Raw genomic sequence first — 18,539 nt, forward strand, 5'->3', positions numbered from 1 at the left:
GAAGTTATGGTCTTTTAAGAAAATGAAAGATGAAACATAGCATTGGGAGTGCATTAACATGAGTTGACAGTGAAAATATAAGCTTGACTGATCTGACTGAACTCAAAACATGTTCATGGAGGTCCTGCCGCAAAGGAATTGTTGAAATGGTCCTAGACATGTTTCCAGTTGACACATTGCTGAATTGTGGTATGAACATAAGCAAATGACAGAAAGATGAGAAAGTGAGTTGCAGAGAATACAGACGTGATCTTAAAAGTCTGATTACTTTTGATCTTGGTTTCAGAGTGAACTGAATATACCACATTTTTCATCAAATGAATAGTAATATTACCACCAGTATATTTTGAAGGCAATATGCAAACATCTTTTTCAACTGTGTGTCCCCATTCTGCACTATATACTAACCTTTTTTTAATATGCTGATGTTGACTGTGCTTTTTGATAGTTAATATACAAGATATACAGAAACTCATTACGGTTTTGTTTTGGAGGATATGACTTTATGACATATCACAGATTAAAAAAACATCTTGTAAAATATGTCTTTGCAGATATTCATTAATGTATTTGTTTCTTCTCAGAACTTTTGCCAGAGTCATCACACCACCTTTGGATTGTTTTCTTGAATTAGTGATCCATTTTATTTAACAATGGTCACCTCATTCAAAAACTGAGCAATTTTAGTATACATGTCGGCATTTAAAAGCCCCTCTGTGTTTGACTTTAAAACTTCTAACCTTTCTGATTTTTCCTTTGTGAATGTACTACTGTGCACACAGTACATGCTCAAAATACAGCTACAATTATCGAGAGTACATAGTTGGAGGGAGGTGGTAATTGAGCCTAAATGACAAATCAAAAAGAGATATAGGGAATGTCCTTTATGCTGTCCACGTTATGCAAATGAGTCATTCACTTTCCTCCTTCAGATCCATGGACAGTGAACAGGTGTCTCTCTCAAACAGAGGAGGGAATCCTCAGCAGGGGAAAGCATGCAGGCTGTCTAAATCAAACACTCTCAGCCCTGATGGCTCAAATACATTCCCTGCATTTTGTTTACTGCTTTGTCAATATTGTTCCTGTGCTAGGTTAATGGTGCTATGTGCATACACTTAACACAGTAGCTTTTGGTATTCCACAAGCTCTTGCATGACAGGAGAGGTAGACCAGGATTAGAAGGGTTGCTGGGAGTTCTTGTAAGGTCAGCACATGATACACTCCCACAGATACAAAGAGAGATGCGACTTGGAGGTCACTGTCAGCCTTAAGGCAAAAGCAAAGCAGTCACTCAAGACACACAGAGGAAGTGTCTCACAGTGTGTGTGTGTGTGTGTGTGTGTGTGTGTGTGTGTGTGTGTGTGTGTGTGTGTGTGTACACGCACCATTGCATTCTTGTGTTTATGTGACCTGGTTTGTCAATGAGGCACTGTTTTCAGCAGACACTATTGTGTGACAGGGACTGCTCCTTTTTGTAAGAGGTTAGATTTGCATGCACAAAAACATTGCTGACTCTGCACACACACGCACACACACAAAACACATTACTCCACTGTGTGCAGCATGAAGCAGCCATCTCCAAGCCTCCCCGTTGCCTCGGGCCCAGGTGGTTGCTCAGACTATACATGTTAATGGATACACCCTAAACGAGCAGGGTTGGGTGTAGTTTTCAACTACACCACAGGGTAACTATTGGACCAGCCACACACTTGGTTCATCTAACACATCAAGGTCGGACGCTCGTTTAGCCCAGCAGATGTGCTGAATATTCAGACCAAATGCTAACTACAATGCTAGGTTAACTGGCTCTTATTAACTGGAATGTTGGGTTTATTCTACCTGGTTAAATGCAAAATAGGTTATTATTTTCATGTTTATTTACAGTAAAATCTCTAATATTGAAAAAAAATTAAACAGACCACACGTAGGTAATAGTTGAATCACATGGATATATTCACTATTACAAAATATATCCAATATTTGGTAAAGCAAGTCATAAATATATGCAATATTTAAACAATGTTGGAATTTTGTAATATTAATATATATATATTTAAAAAGGTATTACAAATCCAGAACCTTTCAATTCATACACACATAAGATAAGATAGATAAGACTTTATTTAATTCGGGAGCCAACACTTATAACACCTGAATCAACAACAGCAACATTACTGAAGAAATTATGAAAAATGACTCATAAACCACTTTCTGGATAAATTCCCATGCTGGGGCACATTGATTGGTTTAGTTATTTATTTAATTCATGTCAAACATATGAAATTTCTTGAAGCACACATCAACGACCTAAAGCAGTGAGCTTATCCTCCAAAGCCCGTCGCTCCAAAGACAAATGCCTGAGAGGTGGTAGTCACCTCCCAGTGTCAGGACTGGAGGTATTCCACCGGTTTGTTCCAAATTCAGAAATCAAGAAAGAAAGAAAGAGTGAAATGAGAGAAAGTAAAGGTTATGCTTCAATGAATAATCAGGACAGTAGAATATCAAGTTTTTTTCAACAATTTTGATTCTGAATAAAAAAGGAAGCCAATTGAAATCTAGTTAGAGAAATATTAAAATCAGTTGAATGGCAAACATTTTGCTTTTCCCATTTCAAATAAAGCTAAAAATGTGCACCTTGTTGACAAAAACAGCAGTTGTGTACTTAACCAGCCCACATATCTGGAACACCAGACATGTTTAAGCAATCCTGTAACCCTCTGAACTTGATTATCTGTGCAGTTTTGTCACTGTCACAATTCACGCACAGCTTTTAGATTATGGGTTGCAGGAGCAAGGTGTAAATGCAAACAGTACAATATGACCAGATCTCACTCACTACATCTGACGTTGGCCTGGCTTGCACTGATTGAATGTCAGTCACCTTCAACAAGGTGTGTATTTATAAGGTATAGTAAGTGCCCACAAGTTAGAAAATGTCAGTAGATCACCAGTTACTATTGATCTGTTGTGTCATTGGTCCTAATTTGATTAACTCTGATCACAATGTCGACCACCTTGTCTACTGTGACCTTCCAATGAGCAAAAAAAGGTTTTGGTCATGTCTGATCTTGAAGAAGAGTCGTCAGACCCACCATACAGAATGAAACACACGTTAATCGCTCCTGAAGCGGTTTCAAGAAAGTGTCTATTGTCTGGACAGAGACAGGTTAATAATGTCATTGCACGTTATTCTGATTGCGTGTTTCCCTCCATCAGGCTTTGCTTTGTTTTGTGTTAGTTTGCTGCCACTGTGGTAAAACCAAGAAGGTGCACTTTATCAGTTAAAAGACCAGTCCCAGGTCTTTCTGAGTTCGCACACTGAGTTTCTTTGTGATAAAGAGACAGTTATTGTATTTTTCTGTGTCATTTGGATCCCCTCTGCTTTGCTTTGAGCACCTTTCTCTCTCTCTTTCCTTTACTAACCCACACATGCACACATCCACATGCCTTTACAGGAATCCACACACACACTTTAAAAGTACAGCCAGTGGTAGTATAACTCAGCTTTGCTCTTCACCATCTAGGTGTCAGAGACATGTAAACAATATCAGCCATCTAACATATTCTATGCAGAAAATGAACAGGACTTGTACTTCTGGAACCTTGGACATCAACAGTAACTCCTCCTACTTTACAACTCTATATCTTAATAACAAAACAGTATCCATGTAATGGCAGTTTTCAACTGAAATACTCCAGAAAATAACAAAAAGGTTCCAAAAGTGCGCCAATGGTATTAAGCTGTTTTTTTTTTTTTTCTAAAATGCTGTAGATATTTGTTCTTTAAAGGACCACTGTGTAGGATTTAGTTGCATCTAGTGATGAGGTTGCAGATTGCAACCAACTGAATATCCGTCACCTCATTCCTCCCTTAACAAGGGTGTAGGAGAACCTACAGTGGCCACGAAATCATGTTTGTCCATTCAAGGGTACTGTAAAAAAAATAGCATTGCAACATGAAAGACTCAATAGAAGAGGTCCCACACTCTCTGTTCATCTAAACAGTTGATGCTAATATGATGAAAAAACAAAATAGTCTTATTTTCAGTTGATTATACATGAAAAATACTTGGAAATATCTTACATTTTTGCCATAGTCTACCAATAGACTGTCCTAAATCTTGTAGACTGGTCCTTTAAAGACAACTTAAGAAAGATGCATAGAGGAGCTCACAATTAGTACACAGGGAATTACATGTCTATGATGTTGATCTCATCATTTTCCACTTCCTACCTTTGTCTCTGAGAGATTAGGAGATTTGGTTGGCTGGCTGCTTTGCACTCTCTGAGGAGGCAGACAGAGTGCAGCTGTTGAAAGAGAGGGTAATGTTTTGCTCTCTGTTATGGTGTCTCCGATGGATAGGCGTAATTTATACCACATACATGAAGAAATCATTCCATCCTCCAAAGGACACATTAGCAGAAAAAAATGATGTCAAGGGACAGGACACACCTTGTGTGTGTGTGTGTTTACATGTTCGTGTGTGTGTGTGTGTGTGTGTGTGTGTGTGTGTGTGTGTGGTTGATTATACACATGAGTATGTCATGGAAATATTGCGATTGCACTACATTTTCTTTCCTTTCTGCAACAGCAATGTAACACCTGTTATGCAAAATATCACGACCTGGATTAGCCTGGCTGCTAGATCACAGAGGAGTAAAGTCACAGTAGTATAATTATACTACTGTAATTTTCTTTTCCCCCTCACTGAACGGTAGCAGTCAGTTTGTGTGTGTTGAGGCAAGGTACATGATAGGAAGGACTTACTTTATGTGTTTACTGTGTGTATGCCCAGCCTTTATTAGAATTGCAGGACTGTACATTTGTGTGTGAGGGTGTATTGTATAGAGACAGAGGAGGAGGGAGAGGGAGCATGCTGCACTCATCTAATTAGCATTTACTGTATGTGATGACCAGACTTGATGCCACGTTTATGGTATTCTATACACATATACGTACACTCAGACATTGCCTATTTCACACAATAGTGACCATTAAGTGCATATGCACATAGAGGTCCTGCTAGTCCTACATGATATTGATTAGAATTTGAGTTGGTCTCTCCCTCAAACACTCACGATAGACTTTATCACACCAGGTAAGCTATCTGTTTCTGTTAATGTACAAATGCTTTTATTAACTTTTTGAGAATGAAGACTTACACAGACTTCCCTTTTCATGCTATGAGAGGTCTTGCATGTACTGAGGACCACAAATATGTTCAGTTCCTTTTGTTTACTTTTCTCACCAAATGACTGAATGAGTTTTCACACTCACCAGCATATCCATATGTCATTGTTCTTGCAGAGTAGGAAAATGCACATTGTTTCCTCTTTCCAGTTCCACTTGCCAAAGCTTTAATTTTGCTTCAAATGATTTCATAGCTCAACTTGAGGTTCAGCTCTGAGAGCTACATGGTAATGTCTACCATGAAGGCCAAATCACACAGCGACTTGCTATTAATGAGTTTCTACATCAGGTTTTCCTTCATCTCTATGAATTCCAGACAAAGAAGGCACTCCTTCACAAATTCTTTTCCTGAATAAGGTTTCGGTTTCTTAGCTGTTAGCTCATTCACAACAAAACTTGCCTGCATAACATTGTGAGAATGTGGAAGCTGCTTGTTCGGCACCCAGACGGTAGCAAAGAGCGTTACCTTTATCAAAGCAGTTAGCAGACGGTTGAGGCATTTTTCAATACTGCGAGTATGTCCCCACAAACTAACTTGCAAGTTGGCTTGAATTTTACTTCAATAAGAAAATAGTTATTTTACCATTGCTCTTGGAAAACACCACAGTCACCATGGTCCATCAACCACTACACAATCTTGGCAGTGCCTGACTCTGTCAAACTCCCAGCTAATCCAAAAATGGGCAAAGAGGTGGAGCATGGGTGGTGCTGAGGCATATATATATATATACACGGACATGAAGCATTAAACAGTGTATACAATGAAACTTACAATGTGTATTCACAGTGAGTGTGAGTGGTGAATGTGTAATTTAAAAATATGTAATAAAAAGGGCTCCAGGGCAGGATCTGACAGGCTACTGGCTGATTTCGTGCTAGCCAACTGGTCAATAGGCTTGAGGTTAGCAGCCCGGGTGTAGTCTGGCTCCAGAGCAAGGTCCAGCAGAAAAGAGACGCTGGACCTCAAGGAGTTGGATGTTGTCAGTGAGAGCCTTGCTTTCTTGAGGGGACAGTCTTGATAGATAGCTGGGTTCCCCACAAAGTAGACTCCCGGGAATTGTTGGGGGTTCTTAGCCAACACAGGAAGAGGAACTGACTGGAGGCTAGCAGGTCTGTGGCTAGCTGACACAGGAGCTGGAGCTGGCAGGAGGCTAGCAGGATGAGATGCAGACTGGAGGCTAGCTGACTCAGTGTTAAGCCCAGCATCTGAGTCTGAGCTGGTTGAATCCAGGGAGGGCTGCAAGCTTTTCCTGAGGTTGGTAAACATTACTAATTTCTCACAAATGAATTGAAATAGTCAATAAATGAATTTGCATTCAGTAATTGCCTTTACTAATTTAACTTCCATGTGGTGTAGTCAGCTGTTCTCTCTCAGTAGTATGTACCCATACAGGAAACAATGCATGAATGTGCTGGACATGACATGGAAGACAAGCATTGATGAGTTCATTATTACTGTGATGACTGTCTTCTTTAGCCTCCTTTATTAAAAGACAATGAGGCGATGAATATTATCAGCCCAGGGTTTCTAGTTTTTGACTTTTCTGTGAACATACACTAGTTGCTCTTGTTCTGTTTCATTTGTGACCGAGTAGCTGCTCAAGGCAGTTTTACTAAACTCTGTTATTGATATATGTGATTTTGCATGTAACGGGGGAAGCTGTATTTGTGAGACACATTTACTGTTACCACCATTAATCCCAGGTATACACCATTTCTTTTTGTGTGGTATATCTCCACAGCTCTCAGATTAGGTGAAGTAGCCCTGCATTGACACAACTCATCATGTAACAATTTCCTCATTTAAATGGACACTTTATGTTTTTTAATACTGGGCAATTACTTTTAGCTGCCTGTTTTGGCCTCTCTGCTTCCTTGCAACTAGTTTTCATACAGTCTTGCATGTGGTGTTCAGATGTTACAACTGACTTCGGTTGGTTGGAGGTGTGTCCAATGTAGTTTGCCATTTGTAGCTAGTAATTTATTGGTTACTGTGAAGATACTCTATGTGTCAATTATATGTAATATATGCTACATTTACAAGACCAGTCTAACACCAATTTGTGTCATCATATTTGTATGTTATTTTGTGACTTAAAACAAAAATCGGATATAATCTTTTTTTTCTAATTAGCTGAGCTTCTCCACAATCTTTCCACGTACCCCTTTGCAACTGCAGAACTCCTCCAGGGGGTCGTTCTCTTTCTCTATTGCAGTAACTGATTGCTGTTTCGGGATCACTGTGCATCACAATAATGTGTTTTGCAATGGTTCACGCCTGTAAAACCATTTCTGGTAAATGTGAATACAAGGATACACAGAAAATTGGTCCAATCAGACACATGGCTCATTAAACCAGATATGCACTGCAGGAACAATATTCAACAGTAAGTATTCTGTGTCTGTAAACATAAGAAAACCATTTGAGATAAACATTACATGTGGAGTCTGTCTTCTGATTGCAACCTCTTAGACATTATCTCTATGATATGATGAATGATATGATCACAACATAAATATTAGTAGAATTATATTCTTTGCCTCTGTGCTGGGAAATGAGATAAACCAACAGAATACCAGTATCTAACTGCTGGGTGGCCGTTTAACTGCTACTGTAGGTAGCATGTACCCTGCTTCAGACCTGTCAATCCCATTCTTCCTGGGATTCTGCTGCTGTCTTCCTATTTAAATATTTCCTGTAAATCTTCTGTATTTTTAACCTTTCCTTAAAAAACAAACAATGAACATGGGTGGCTGTAACGTTGTCAGGAGGCATAACCGCCTGTTTGATGTGAAGCTGTCATATCTCGTGAGTCATTCAAACACCACCAGATTTTCATAATCACCCTCTCCTACCAACTGTCTCTCTCACCAGGAGCCTCTTGTTTGTTTGTTTGTTTGTTGTTGGCATTGATTGTCCCTGCTGTTGTGATTGTGTATTAATCGAATAACAAAAATCTTAGCTTTCCAATGATGTGTTGCATGAATACAAACTTAAACATAGCAGTTGTGTACATAGACAGACTCTGACGGCTACAGATGGTTTACAAAGCTGTTCAGGTCCAGCAGAAAAGAGACGCCCAAAAAGTGAGTTCCCAGGTGATGAAATCTGAGTGGAGAGTAAATGATTGTTGTGCCTTTGCTTTTGATCATTGTTACTATCAGTCCTCTACAGATGCTGTATTTCTATAGAATAGGAAATCCCTAAATTTGCGCTGTCTGTATTAGAGTTGTAACTTCAAAGGACTTCTTGACCTACTTCTTTTGTTCTTAATTTGTCCAGGGAAAGTTTAAAAAGCAATTACTGTCAAGATATAATAACTTTAACTTTTGATGATTTGCATTAAAATGTAAATTTTGCTGTTATTGATTTATCGAAGAAACTTTAAGAAGCAAAATAGAACAGACCTACTGTGCTGCACTGCTGGGGGTGACCAGCATGGAGGAGAGTTCACAGGAAAACAGGAGGAAACATAAAAAGTAGAGAGAAAGACTGGAGAGAGAGGCCAGGAAAACAGTGAGAGAGAGTACAGAGGGAGCTACCTCTGACACCACAGCAGACAGATGTGTGTGTGTGTGTGTGTGTGTGTGTGTGTGTGTGTGTGTGTGTGTGTGTGTGTGCCAAAACCAAGCCAAGCAGGGATGAAGAATGAGGAGGCACTGAAGGAGCCAGGTGTTCAAAACATACAGATACTGCCCCCGCGTCTCTCTCTCTCTCTCTCTCCCTCTCTCTATATCTCTTCCTCTCTTTCTTCCTCTCTCTATCTCTTCCTCTCTCTCTTATCTCCCTCTCCCTCTCTCTCTCTCTCTCTCGCTCTCCCTTTCTCTCTGTCTCTCTACAACAGCTGGGGGAGATCTAAGGTTGTGCTTGTTTTGCGTGACATGGCTCTAGCTCTACAGAATTTTCCATTGAGACGACATAAGCCAGTCATTGCTAAAGTACACAAATGGCCTTTTGAGCCACCTTGTGATCCCAAATATGTCCTGTTTGTATAAAAACTTGTATAAAAATATCTTTAGCAATCACTTCAAAAACATCAGGAAGTTTGTTTTTCAAGATTTTTTTTTTAATTTAACTTACAGAAGCAAAAATTTAACAAGATAATGAGATAATTACAAAGTAAACAAGCTACGGAAGGGAAAATTCTCAATTAGCAATAAGTCATGCAACAGAACGTGCCTGTTGCACTGCGTGCAGCATGATATGTTTGTTTTTCTCCATGTTTCTGCAAAAAGATGGACTGGTTTGGCTTTGCCGTTTGTCCCACTTCCAGCTATTCTTCAGACCAGTCTGCAGCCTTCACACAGTTCTTGACTTATTTCATTATGATTAAACTAAATCCAAAGCAAGAGCTTTCAGTGAGATTTCCCACAGTTGCCTCCAATACCAAAACTTCATAATAAAGTCTTCAAGTAGTTATTGAACAGTACATTGGTTGTAAACATTGACTTGGGTAGGACAATTTGGATATGCTTTTTGAATTAATTAATAAAGGGTTTTCTTCAACATTAATTTCGGTTATCAAGAAGGAGATCTGCTTCTTAGGATTTTGCGTGGCGCTCTGGCAGCCCAGTCGTCAGAATAAAATTTTGAAAATAGGTATCAAAGTGAAGCAGTTCATTCATGTATATAAGCCAAGCTTTTCTCATCAGGAGGAGGAGGAGACAGTGGTGGCGTGACAGCTCAGCGAGACGACTGCCAAGCAGCAGACAACTGTTAGAGCTTTGCTTCTTGCCACAAAACTGGCCATTTTTAATGAGACGTCGCAATATTTTTCATCCATGTTTCTTCTCATAAAACCTGACTATTTTTAATGAGATCTCAGGAAATTTTCCAGCCATGTTTGTGGTAAGAAACGCATCATTTTTTTAAGAGAGGTCGGGACATATTTCAGCAGTTTTTGTGGCAGCAAACCCAAATATTTTAAGCCGAAACATGATCTTTTCCTAACTATAGCCAAATGGCTTATGTGCCTAAACCTAACCAGACCCTTAACATCACAAAAGATATGTTTGCAGATATGGACAATGGCAACATTTATTCTGGTGATTGTGTTGGCTCTTGTTGCTTTAGAGATTTTTATTTCTGTGAGTTTTTCTCTGAAGTGTATTCATTCCACAATTAGAAATAGAGAAGAAACAGGGGCGACTAGCCAGAGAGGGTTGCAGATGTTGAGGGGGTATGGTGAGTATATCCCATACTATAATGCTTTATTCAGCAAATTCTTCTGTAAAACTGTACTGTGTTCTGTAAATCCCAGGTTTCATTTGGCTTTGGGTTGATTGAAAGGCTAGTCATCAAATTCATTTCAAATGACTCATTTCAAATTATTTACTATTCACGTTATTCTGTGATTGCATCTCTGGCAACGGAACAGCCAAATGTTTCTCTTGCCTCTCAAAATGAACTGAAAATGTATCATAATTACATTCATGTGTGCTGATTGTGAAAAAAGGCACATCAGGAGCAACAATGCCTTCTAGACATGACTTTCCAGAGTCTTGGTGGCTTCATTTCAGACAGTCAAAGACTTCCAGGTGTTTGTAGTGCCAAGTTGTTCTGCTGGTTATTCCCTCATGATGTGAATTCTCTCAGGCGCTGTGGGAGATGCCAGGAGGCACCTAGCCATTTGACAGACTGAGTATTTTAAGTTATTTTTACTCCATTGATCAGAGCCTTAAAAGAATACTGTCTTTAGCCAGAACAGCAAGCTCCCAGGCAATCATAGCTGAGCTTAACATCATGTCCCCACAGGGCAAAGTGGACAGCTGCGTCAGACCTTTTTGACAATCACAATATCTGCCTGTGACCCATTTACCACGACATCCCAGTAACAGTGCATTCTACCGGTGCATCTTTGTTATGGAGATTGACAGAAGCGAGGAGAGCAAGCAAAAACAGAGAATGTCAGCCAAGGGCAGGTGGATTACGGCTCAAACTGTGGGCCAAATAAAAAGAGTCACCAAGAATGGAACTCTTGGTGGAGTGAAACATTAAAGGTTTTTTAGGAGGTTATGCTTTTGTTGTGAATGCAAAGAAAAGATTTTCAAAGAAGCGAAGATGGATATCTTGCCCAGCATGATAATCGCAGGCCACCGCTGCATTCACACGCACAGATACAAAGTCGGAGGCGGTGTCTGACCTCTCATGAAGCTGGAGCTCTGTGGTTTAATTGCACTGAGCCCACAGTTTACGTTCTCTGCTCTGACTGGACAGTTGTGTTCATTTCTTGTTGTGCAGTTTGTACATGCGTGGAGCGCGACACTCACGTAACTGACACTGATCTCACACTGTCACACCACACATGTCTTTTTTTGAGGCTAACTTTTCATCTTTGCTTCCTTCAATGTATTTTTTTTTCCCAGTTCAGACGGGCTGAGGCGCAGAGCGTCAGATCACACTTTTCAGGGTTATCCCTGATCATCTGTTTGAACTGAAAGTTCACTGAAATGTTCTGGAACGTTCTGGTGGAGCAGCCAATCACAAGGATTTTGTGATGGAGCAGCTAACCCGCTGGGCATGAGGAGAGCAAGGGCTCTCACTGTGTCGCTACGTCTGCATTTCAGTTCTACTAACGTCAGTCATGATGTTAATACAACATGATGTTCGAGAGACTGGCTTGTGCGTAAGTGCTTGTTCTGTCTCAGGTTTGCAGCAGCTGTCAATGTGTTCATTAACATCACACTGAGATCCTACCTGCTTCTCTGGAGCAGAGCATCGCTGAAATGTCTGATACGGCAGTTGTTGAAAGTCGACAGTGGCAAACAGCAGTAGCAGCTGTTTCCAGTCATTGAAGGTGATGTTATTAATATGTGCATGATGCAGCCATGTTACGATGTTAATTGCATTGCCTTTTTTTGTCTCAATTTAACCATTGTCTTTACAGATACTGGTCTTTGATTTCCTCTGTCCAGTCTGATCAATGGAAAGCAGTTTAATTGCACGTGTTGCAGTGAATTAGTCACAAACTATCGCTCCCTTATATATACTTTTTCTGTAGTCCATCATTTTCTTCTATTTGTTTTGTGCTTTCCCTTTCCACATGCTTCTACATAAACAGAGCTCTTTCCTCATTTTGTCATCCATTCCTTTTTCATAAAAATCCTTACTGGGCTAGAGAGAGATGACACAAAAACCAGAGTGGTTAGATGGGGGATGACATGCAACAAAGTTCCCTGGCCAGAATCAGGGACATCACAGTTCACGACCAGCGCCTGAGGGGTACTGTGTGGAGTTTTTGACCACGAGTACCACTAAGGAGCAGTGCTTTGACGTGTGGGTCCCTGTTCTGGTTGTTCCTGTCCATACATACAGAGTGCACAATCCACATTCCTGCAAATGGTTTCACTCTATTCCACTGATTTACAGGTGGTGGTAATTTCAAACTTAATTTTAGGATATACCCCACAACCATCTTGTTTTCAAGACACAAAAGCATGGAATTTAAGAGACATTTAGTCAAACTATATAAAGAACAGTCACGATAATAAACAATCCAAATGACCAAAATAATCAACACAGTATCGTGAACGAGGACATACACTTATGTTCCACAACCTCAAACCATACACACTGCATCTCTGTTACAAGTGTTATGTACACAAAATTAACAAGAGATAAAGTAAATCAACACAGGTCTGTAGTCTGTAAAGTAAATACAATCAAAAAGAAGAACACATATTTTGGGTAAACGAGCAAAGCAGTCATGAAGAGGCAATTGTTCGAGTGATTTAGTCAGTAATGTAAGTCATGTGGCAAAAAAAGCGATTGACCAGCGAAGACGGGAAAAGAAGACTGCTAGCACATACAACATGAATGTAAACAATGAAATGAAAAAAATGCTTTGAAATGTCTTTTAGAAGTCATTTGTTAGACCTCTAGGATACACAACACTGAATGAAACACCACTTTTGTTTGTTTACCAGAAAACTTTATTTCTTCTACATTCTCAACCTGTTAGTATTTTGTGTGTGCGTGTGTGTGTGTGTGTGTTTAATAGCGAGTGTTTGCATTTGTGTTTTGGGGTGTGTGTTTACTGCATGTGTGCATGTGTCTGAACTGTGGACAGTATATAGTTATGCATTCCACTGTGTGTATGTTTATATGCCTGTGGGCATGTGTGTGTGTGTCCTTCCGGCAGTACTGGCTGATTCGGGTTTGGAGACTAGACTTGGATCTGAATCCAAACCCTTTGGCAACCAGCAAATGATGATTTCATTACCTGCTCCATGACACCACACAGACACACAGGCAGACACACACACTGCAGTTCTTCCATGTACCATATAATTATGTGAAAACGAAGATTCCAATTTCTCCTCTCTTGGAACAAGTAGAGACTGCTCTTTGTTCTGGTTTGTTTTGTTTTGGACTGTAGCATATAGTAATCCATTTACTCTTCGACAAATGAGTCCTATGCTATAATCTACCTCCCAGTTGGTAAGGATTTCATGTGCAGAGATTACATAAGAACACCCTGTTCCAGTATTACCAGTATACCTATTTTGGAAACCCTACAATGACATAGTGACAGGGGTGGCTGTGGCTCTGGAGGCAGAGTGGGTCGTCCACCAATCGGAATGTTCGAACTCCTGCATGTCGAGGTGTCCTTGGACAAGATACTGAACCCCAAATTGGTCCTGATGCTGGGTGAAAAGAATTAGAGGTAAGATGGGGCCCAAAAAATCCAGCCCGACCCGACCCAGGCCCGCGAGTATTAAAGCCCGACCCAGCCCAAGCCCGACCAATTAACGTGATTTGCAGGCCCGAGCCCGAAGCAAACCCGAAATTTCATATTTTATTTGTGAGGACTCGGGAGGAGGAGGGGTGATTTATGATAACAAATTAAAGCCTGTCTTTTCTAACGAAATCTAAGTTAAACAACACTGTATAAACATTTGCATCTTTTATATTTCTGTGTCTGCAGAGGTTACATTAACCGACAATTTTCCATCATTGACGGATTTTTTAAAGAGTTGACGGGAAAAATTTAAGGCCGTCCGTCATTTTGACGGGTTGAAAATTGGGCCATAAACCACAGCAGCAGTACGTCCTTAAGAATTTAGCGCGGCACTTTAAGAGAGAGAGAGGCAGAGAGACAAAGAAGAACAATGACGGATGGATAATAGACAGAGACGCAAGTTTTATCAGCGCAAGTTTCTGTAGCATTTTCAACAATCAATTTGAAGCTTTTCCACACCTCACTCTTACCGGTGGGTGTTTGCCTTTTCCATTCCCCTGTCTTTAGTTTATGCTTCACTTCTTGCTGCTCCATATTGAGGATACCAGCAGGTCAGATGCGGACTTGCGGAGGGGAAGAATTTTAAGAGGACGACGTTCACGTGCGCAGAGCATGCTCTGGCTCTGCGGCTCCTGTTTAGCCTTCTCTGTTTTATCCAAATTATTTATTTTATAACAAGTATTCCGTAGTTTAGTATCGTTTTAGTATACATTTTTATAAACATATATTTATTAAAAAAAAAAAAAAAAAGTCAGCGAGAGAGAAGCCCGACCCGACCCGAATGTAATGATTGACATTTTAGGCCCGACCCGGCCCGAAATTCTGGTCGGGTCGGGCTTGGGCTTAGGCTTGGGTTTAAGATCTTACCTCTAAAAAGAATGTGTGTGTGAATGGGTGGGTGAATGTGGGTGAATGTGTTGTAAAGTACTTCGAGTGGTCAAGGTATACTAGAAAAACACTATACCAATGCAGTCCATTTACCATGAAAGTACTACACCCAGTGTTCCATAAAAGATAAGGTTTGTAAATATTGAGGAGCAGGAAGCTGAAGACATTGTGCTGTTTAGCATGTACGTTCACCATGTTATAAACAGTATGAAAAGTTTCAGTCCTGTGTTGTTTGTGTTAGTTCAAACCAGAAAGATGACTTCCAGTCCAGGTGAAAGTTTATTTGGCCCTTGTTAAAAGCATACATCAGGTCGAGTTTTTTTTTTTTCTTATTGTCAAGAAATCCCATTGAAAGACCAAAACCAATAATACATTGATCCTACTAACAATGTGTATAACCAAAGCCTTATATATTGTCTTCCTCTGTGCCATTGTTATCCAAAAACCATTGAAAACACATCAGTGAGCCACACTGTTGCACTGGGTGACATGTTCCTTCATTAGAATGAACACACACACACACTGCAGTTTATTTTGACTCAATCCCACATACACTGTCCTGCTGCCCCAACAAATGCCCTATTTCATCCTAATTAAACAATGCTTGCTAAAAACTACAGTGCCTCGTGCATTTAAAAAACAACAATAATAAAGTATTTCATGTGTTTATGACCTGTTTTTTATTTATATTAAGTAGAAGGAAAGACTGTAGTTTGGATTAACAAGCTACTGCTTGTTAACATTTAGCAGACTTGAGTGAAACAGGTAAGAAACTGCCCCAGCAAAGAAATCAAGCATGTTGATCATGTTAATGACAACATAACCGATTCAGGCATCCTTTTTGGAAACTAATCAGAATGTCTCAGACGGATGAAGGTGAGAGGCTTCCCGTAGAAATTAATGCATTGCTGATAAATTTTGCACAAATTATGAAGTCAAACCAGTGGACCATATCTGGGGTTTAATGTTGCCCACATGTAGCACTAATCCTATGTTTTTCATGTTTCCCCAGCAAAAGCCACTGGGCTTTTTTCCTTTTTTTCCATCCACAACATCACTCTAGGGGGGATAGTCAGGGTTGGGTATTAAATAGAAAATTCTCAGTGAAAGAAACAAGCCAAAAGGCATTGTAGTAAATAAATAAATGGGGGCTCATATGATGTTATTTTGGATGTGTTTGCATTGAACTGCTGTACTGTAGTTTTAGCCCGTAACTGCAAAACCCCAAATGAATGTCAGGATGGGATATACAATAGATAGCTGGAAGAGACAATACTGGCTGGGTGTTTGAAATTTCTTGAGGGTGTGTATTTCTCCGCTCACGCCCGTGAAAGCAATAGATATATAATGTGTGATGTCCTTGATCCTATTGACTATGGTGAAAACTCTTTTGTTATTCCTTTCAAAACAATACAATAGATCTCTGTGTTGAAGAGAGACAGGAACAGAGCTTAAGAGAGGTGTGCTGCATTCTCAGCATTAGCGTCTGTATAAATTCTCAGTCAAACAAGATTGCAGTTCTTCTCCTGCAAATGACCTAACATTGATTTTGTCTTTCAATGTCTCCCTCCTTGCTCACGAAAGTGAAAGATCAAGGGATTTAGAAAGAGACATAGCACATTTTTACCTGTCAAGCCAGCCACCATGGCAAGTGCTGTTAATGAAGTTGGTTTGTTTTTTGGTTTTTTTTTTCCATTCCTTTACTTTTCCACAACCAATTTAATTCTTTTGTGCCAGCACATTTGTATGGAATGCAAACCTGGGCAGAGTTATCTGTCTGTGCAAAATACACACACCAAGACTTCCAACATAACTACACACATGCACAAACAGAGGGGGGAGCAATTTAGCATTCAGAAGTCACTAAATGCCAAGGTTACCACATCGATTCACAATTGATTTTGCACACTCTGCTTGTGAGTCTGGTCTCACATAGGCACAAAATATAGCCAAATCTGCCTGATACACAGACTGACACCTCACACAGTTCAACAGCTTGGATCAATCACAAATCGGTGGTCAGTAAAGATGCAATGTGGAATTAATTCAAACTCTGTCCTTCACAACTGTGAGATTTGGGACAGGATGAGTGTGTGAAGGATTGCAGGAGTGTGGCAGCAGCTCTGACTGTCTCTATTGTGACTCTATTTGGCAATGGTAGCCCAGGAATTGTCCTTCATTGTGCTAACTTTATCAATCTCATGCCACAATTTTCAGTCACATCATCAGCACACATCACCATACTTCATTACTCAGTCATTTCTTTTTTTTTTTTTTAACATTTTGGTTGCTGTTGTTGTTGCTACTTTTATTCATTCTCCAAATTCACCATTCCCTTTTTTCTTTTTGTTTTTTTTCTGTCATAGGTTCTCCAATGCCCTCCCCCTCCTGTCCATCATCTGTCATTGATCAATCACATCCACAATCAGCCAATCCACATGACAACCCATTGTTAGGCAACGTGGCTGAGCCAGACTCAGAGGAAGAGGAGGAGGAGGAGGAGGCAAAAGAGGAAGAGGAGTATGCCGCCCGATTGTACTTACCTGTAACTCATGGTAAAAGGACTTTACTTTGCTTCCTTATCAGTCATTTTAGACAGAATTTTTACTGAAATGGGACAGATTTATTGGGTTGGTATTTCTCTGTAATTAAAAAGGTGCTCTGTGGGGGCCATGCGAGTAGTCCCCCCCCTCCCCCCCCGGCATTTGTAAAAGACTGAACATTTCCGTCTGCATTTGGATTTGACTGTCACATGTAGGACATGACAGTCTCTTTTCAATGACAGTCCTCCGCACTTCCTTCCCTCTTTTGCAAACTTTCATGTTCCATCTAAACATTCAGCTCCCGGAGATGTCTGCATATGATTCACATGATAAAATCACTGTTTTGAATGTATTTGTGTGCCATTTTAGTGCTTATACAACTGAGTTGGTCTGGATAGACAAATGTTCTGCCAGTATTTGGGCTTGATGTTAAGTGGATCATATTGAAACATTAAGAAACCACATTGGGCCACTGAAAGTAAAGACTGCTGGAAGGACAGTGTTTAAAGACTAGTAGTAAAGACTAGAAATCTTCATGACCCCTTGATAGTTGGGCAGAATCAATGTTTTGGGTGATACTGAAGTTTAATTAAAACATACAATTCCGTTTAATTACACCAGTTAAATCAAGGTACTTTGTTTTGGTGAGGAACTCCCTAACGTAAAGACTAGTGTTAAGGATTTTCATTCTTCCATGACAGCTTTTCTAGTCAACAAACTATGAATTAGAGTAATGTTCAGACAATATTTTTAATTTTCCTTTCAACAGTGGACACACCAAGGTCAGAAAGCTGCCATTTTTCATCACAGTCAAACCATAAGAGCTCCAACCAGCTCCCGGTGGCTCTCCACATGGCAAATATTAGCCTGCAAGTTGAAGATGAAACCCTAGTCTGGGTGTTTGAACCATTGGGGCCACAGGGGCTGAGTTTGGTTCAAATCTGAGTGCTGATCTGAGACCTGTTTGCCTGTGGAGGTTGTCTAGCCCCAAATGCAGAGTCATGTGGGCAGGCCAATGACCCTGGATCAGTCTTCTTATAGTTAGGAGTGTGATAGGAAACAGACTTTGATGGTTTGAAGAAAGACAACCACAATTAGAGTCAGACTACATCAGGAGAGGGGGCATGAAAGGAGAGTGAGAAAAAGACATACAGCTGCATGGAAACAGGGAGACAG

The 18,539-nt window shown here is 40.2% G+C and overlaps 1 protein-coding gene across 1 annotated transcript in view; it reads left to right on the forward strand.

Moving 5' to 3' along the window:
• tenm3 (teneurin transmembrane protein 3) overlaps positions 1-18,539 on the forward strand; it is a 198,826-nt gene that overhangs the window by 23,936 nt on the left and 156,351 nt on the right. The window contains exon 2 of the mRNA XM_041933771.1: positions 17,187-17,375. Coding sequence (XP_041789705.1) covers positions 17,195-17,375 — 181 coding nt within the window. The 5' untranslated portion in view covers positions 17,187-17,194. The remainder of the gene's footprint in view (positions 1-17,186; positions 17,376-18,539) is intronic.

The sequence above is a fragment of the Chelmon rostratus genome, chromosome 3 (genome assembly GCF_017976325.1).
Source record: "Chelmon rostratus isolate fCheRos1 chromosome 3, fCheRos1.pri, whole genome shotgun sequence".
Lineage (NCBI taxonomy): Eukaryota > Metazoa > Chordata > Actinopteri > Chaetodontiformes > Chaetodontidae > Chelmon > Chelmon rostratus.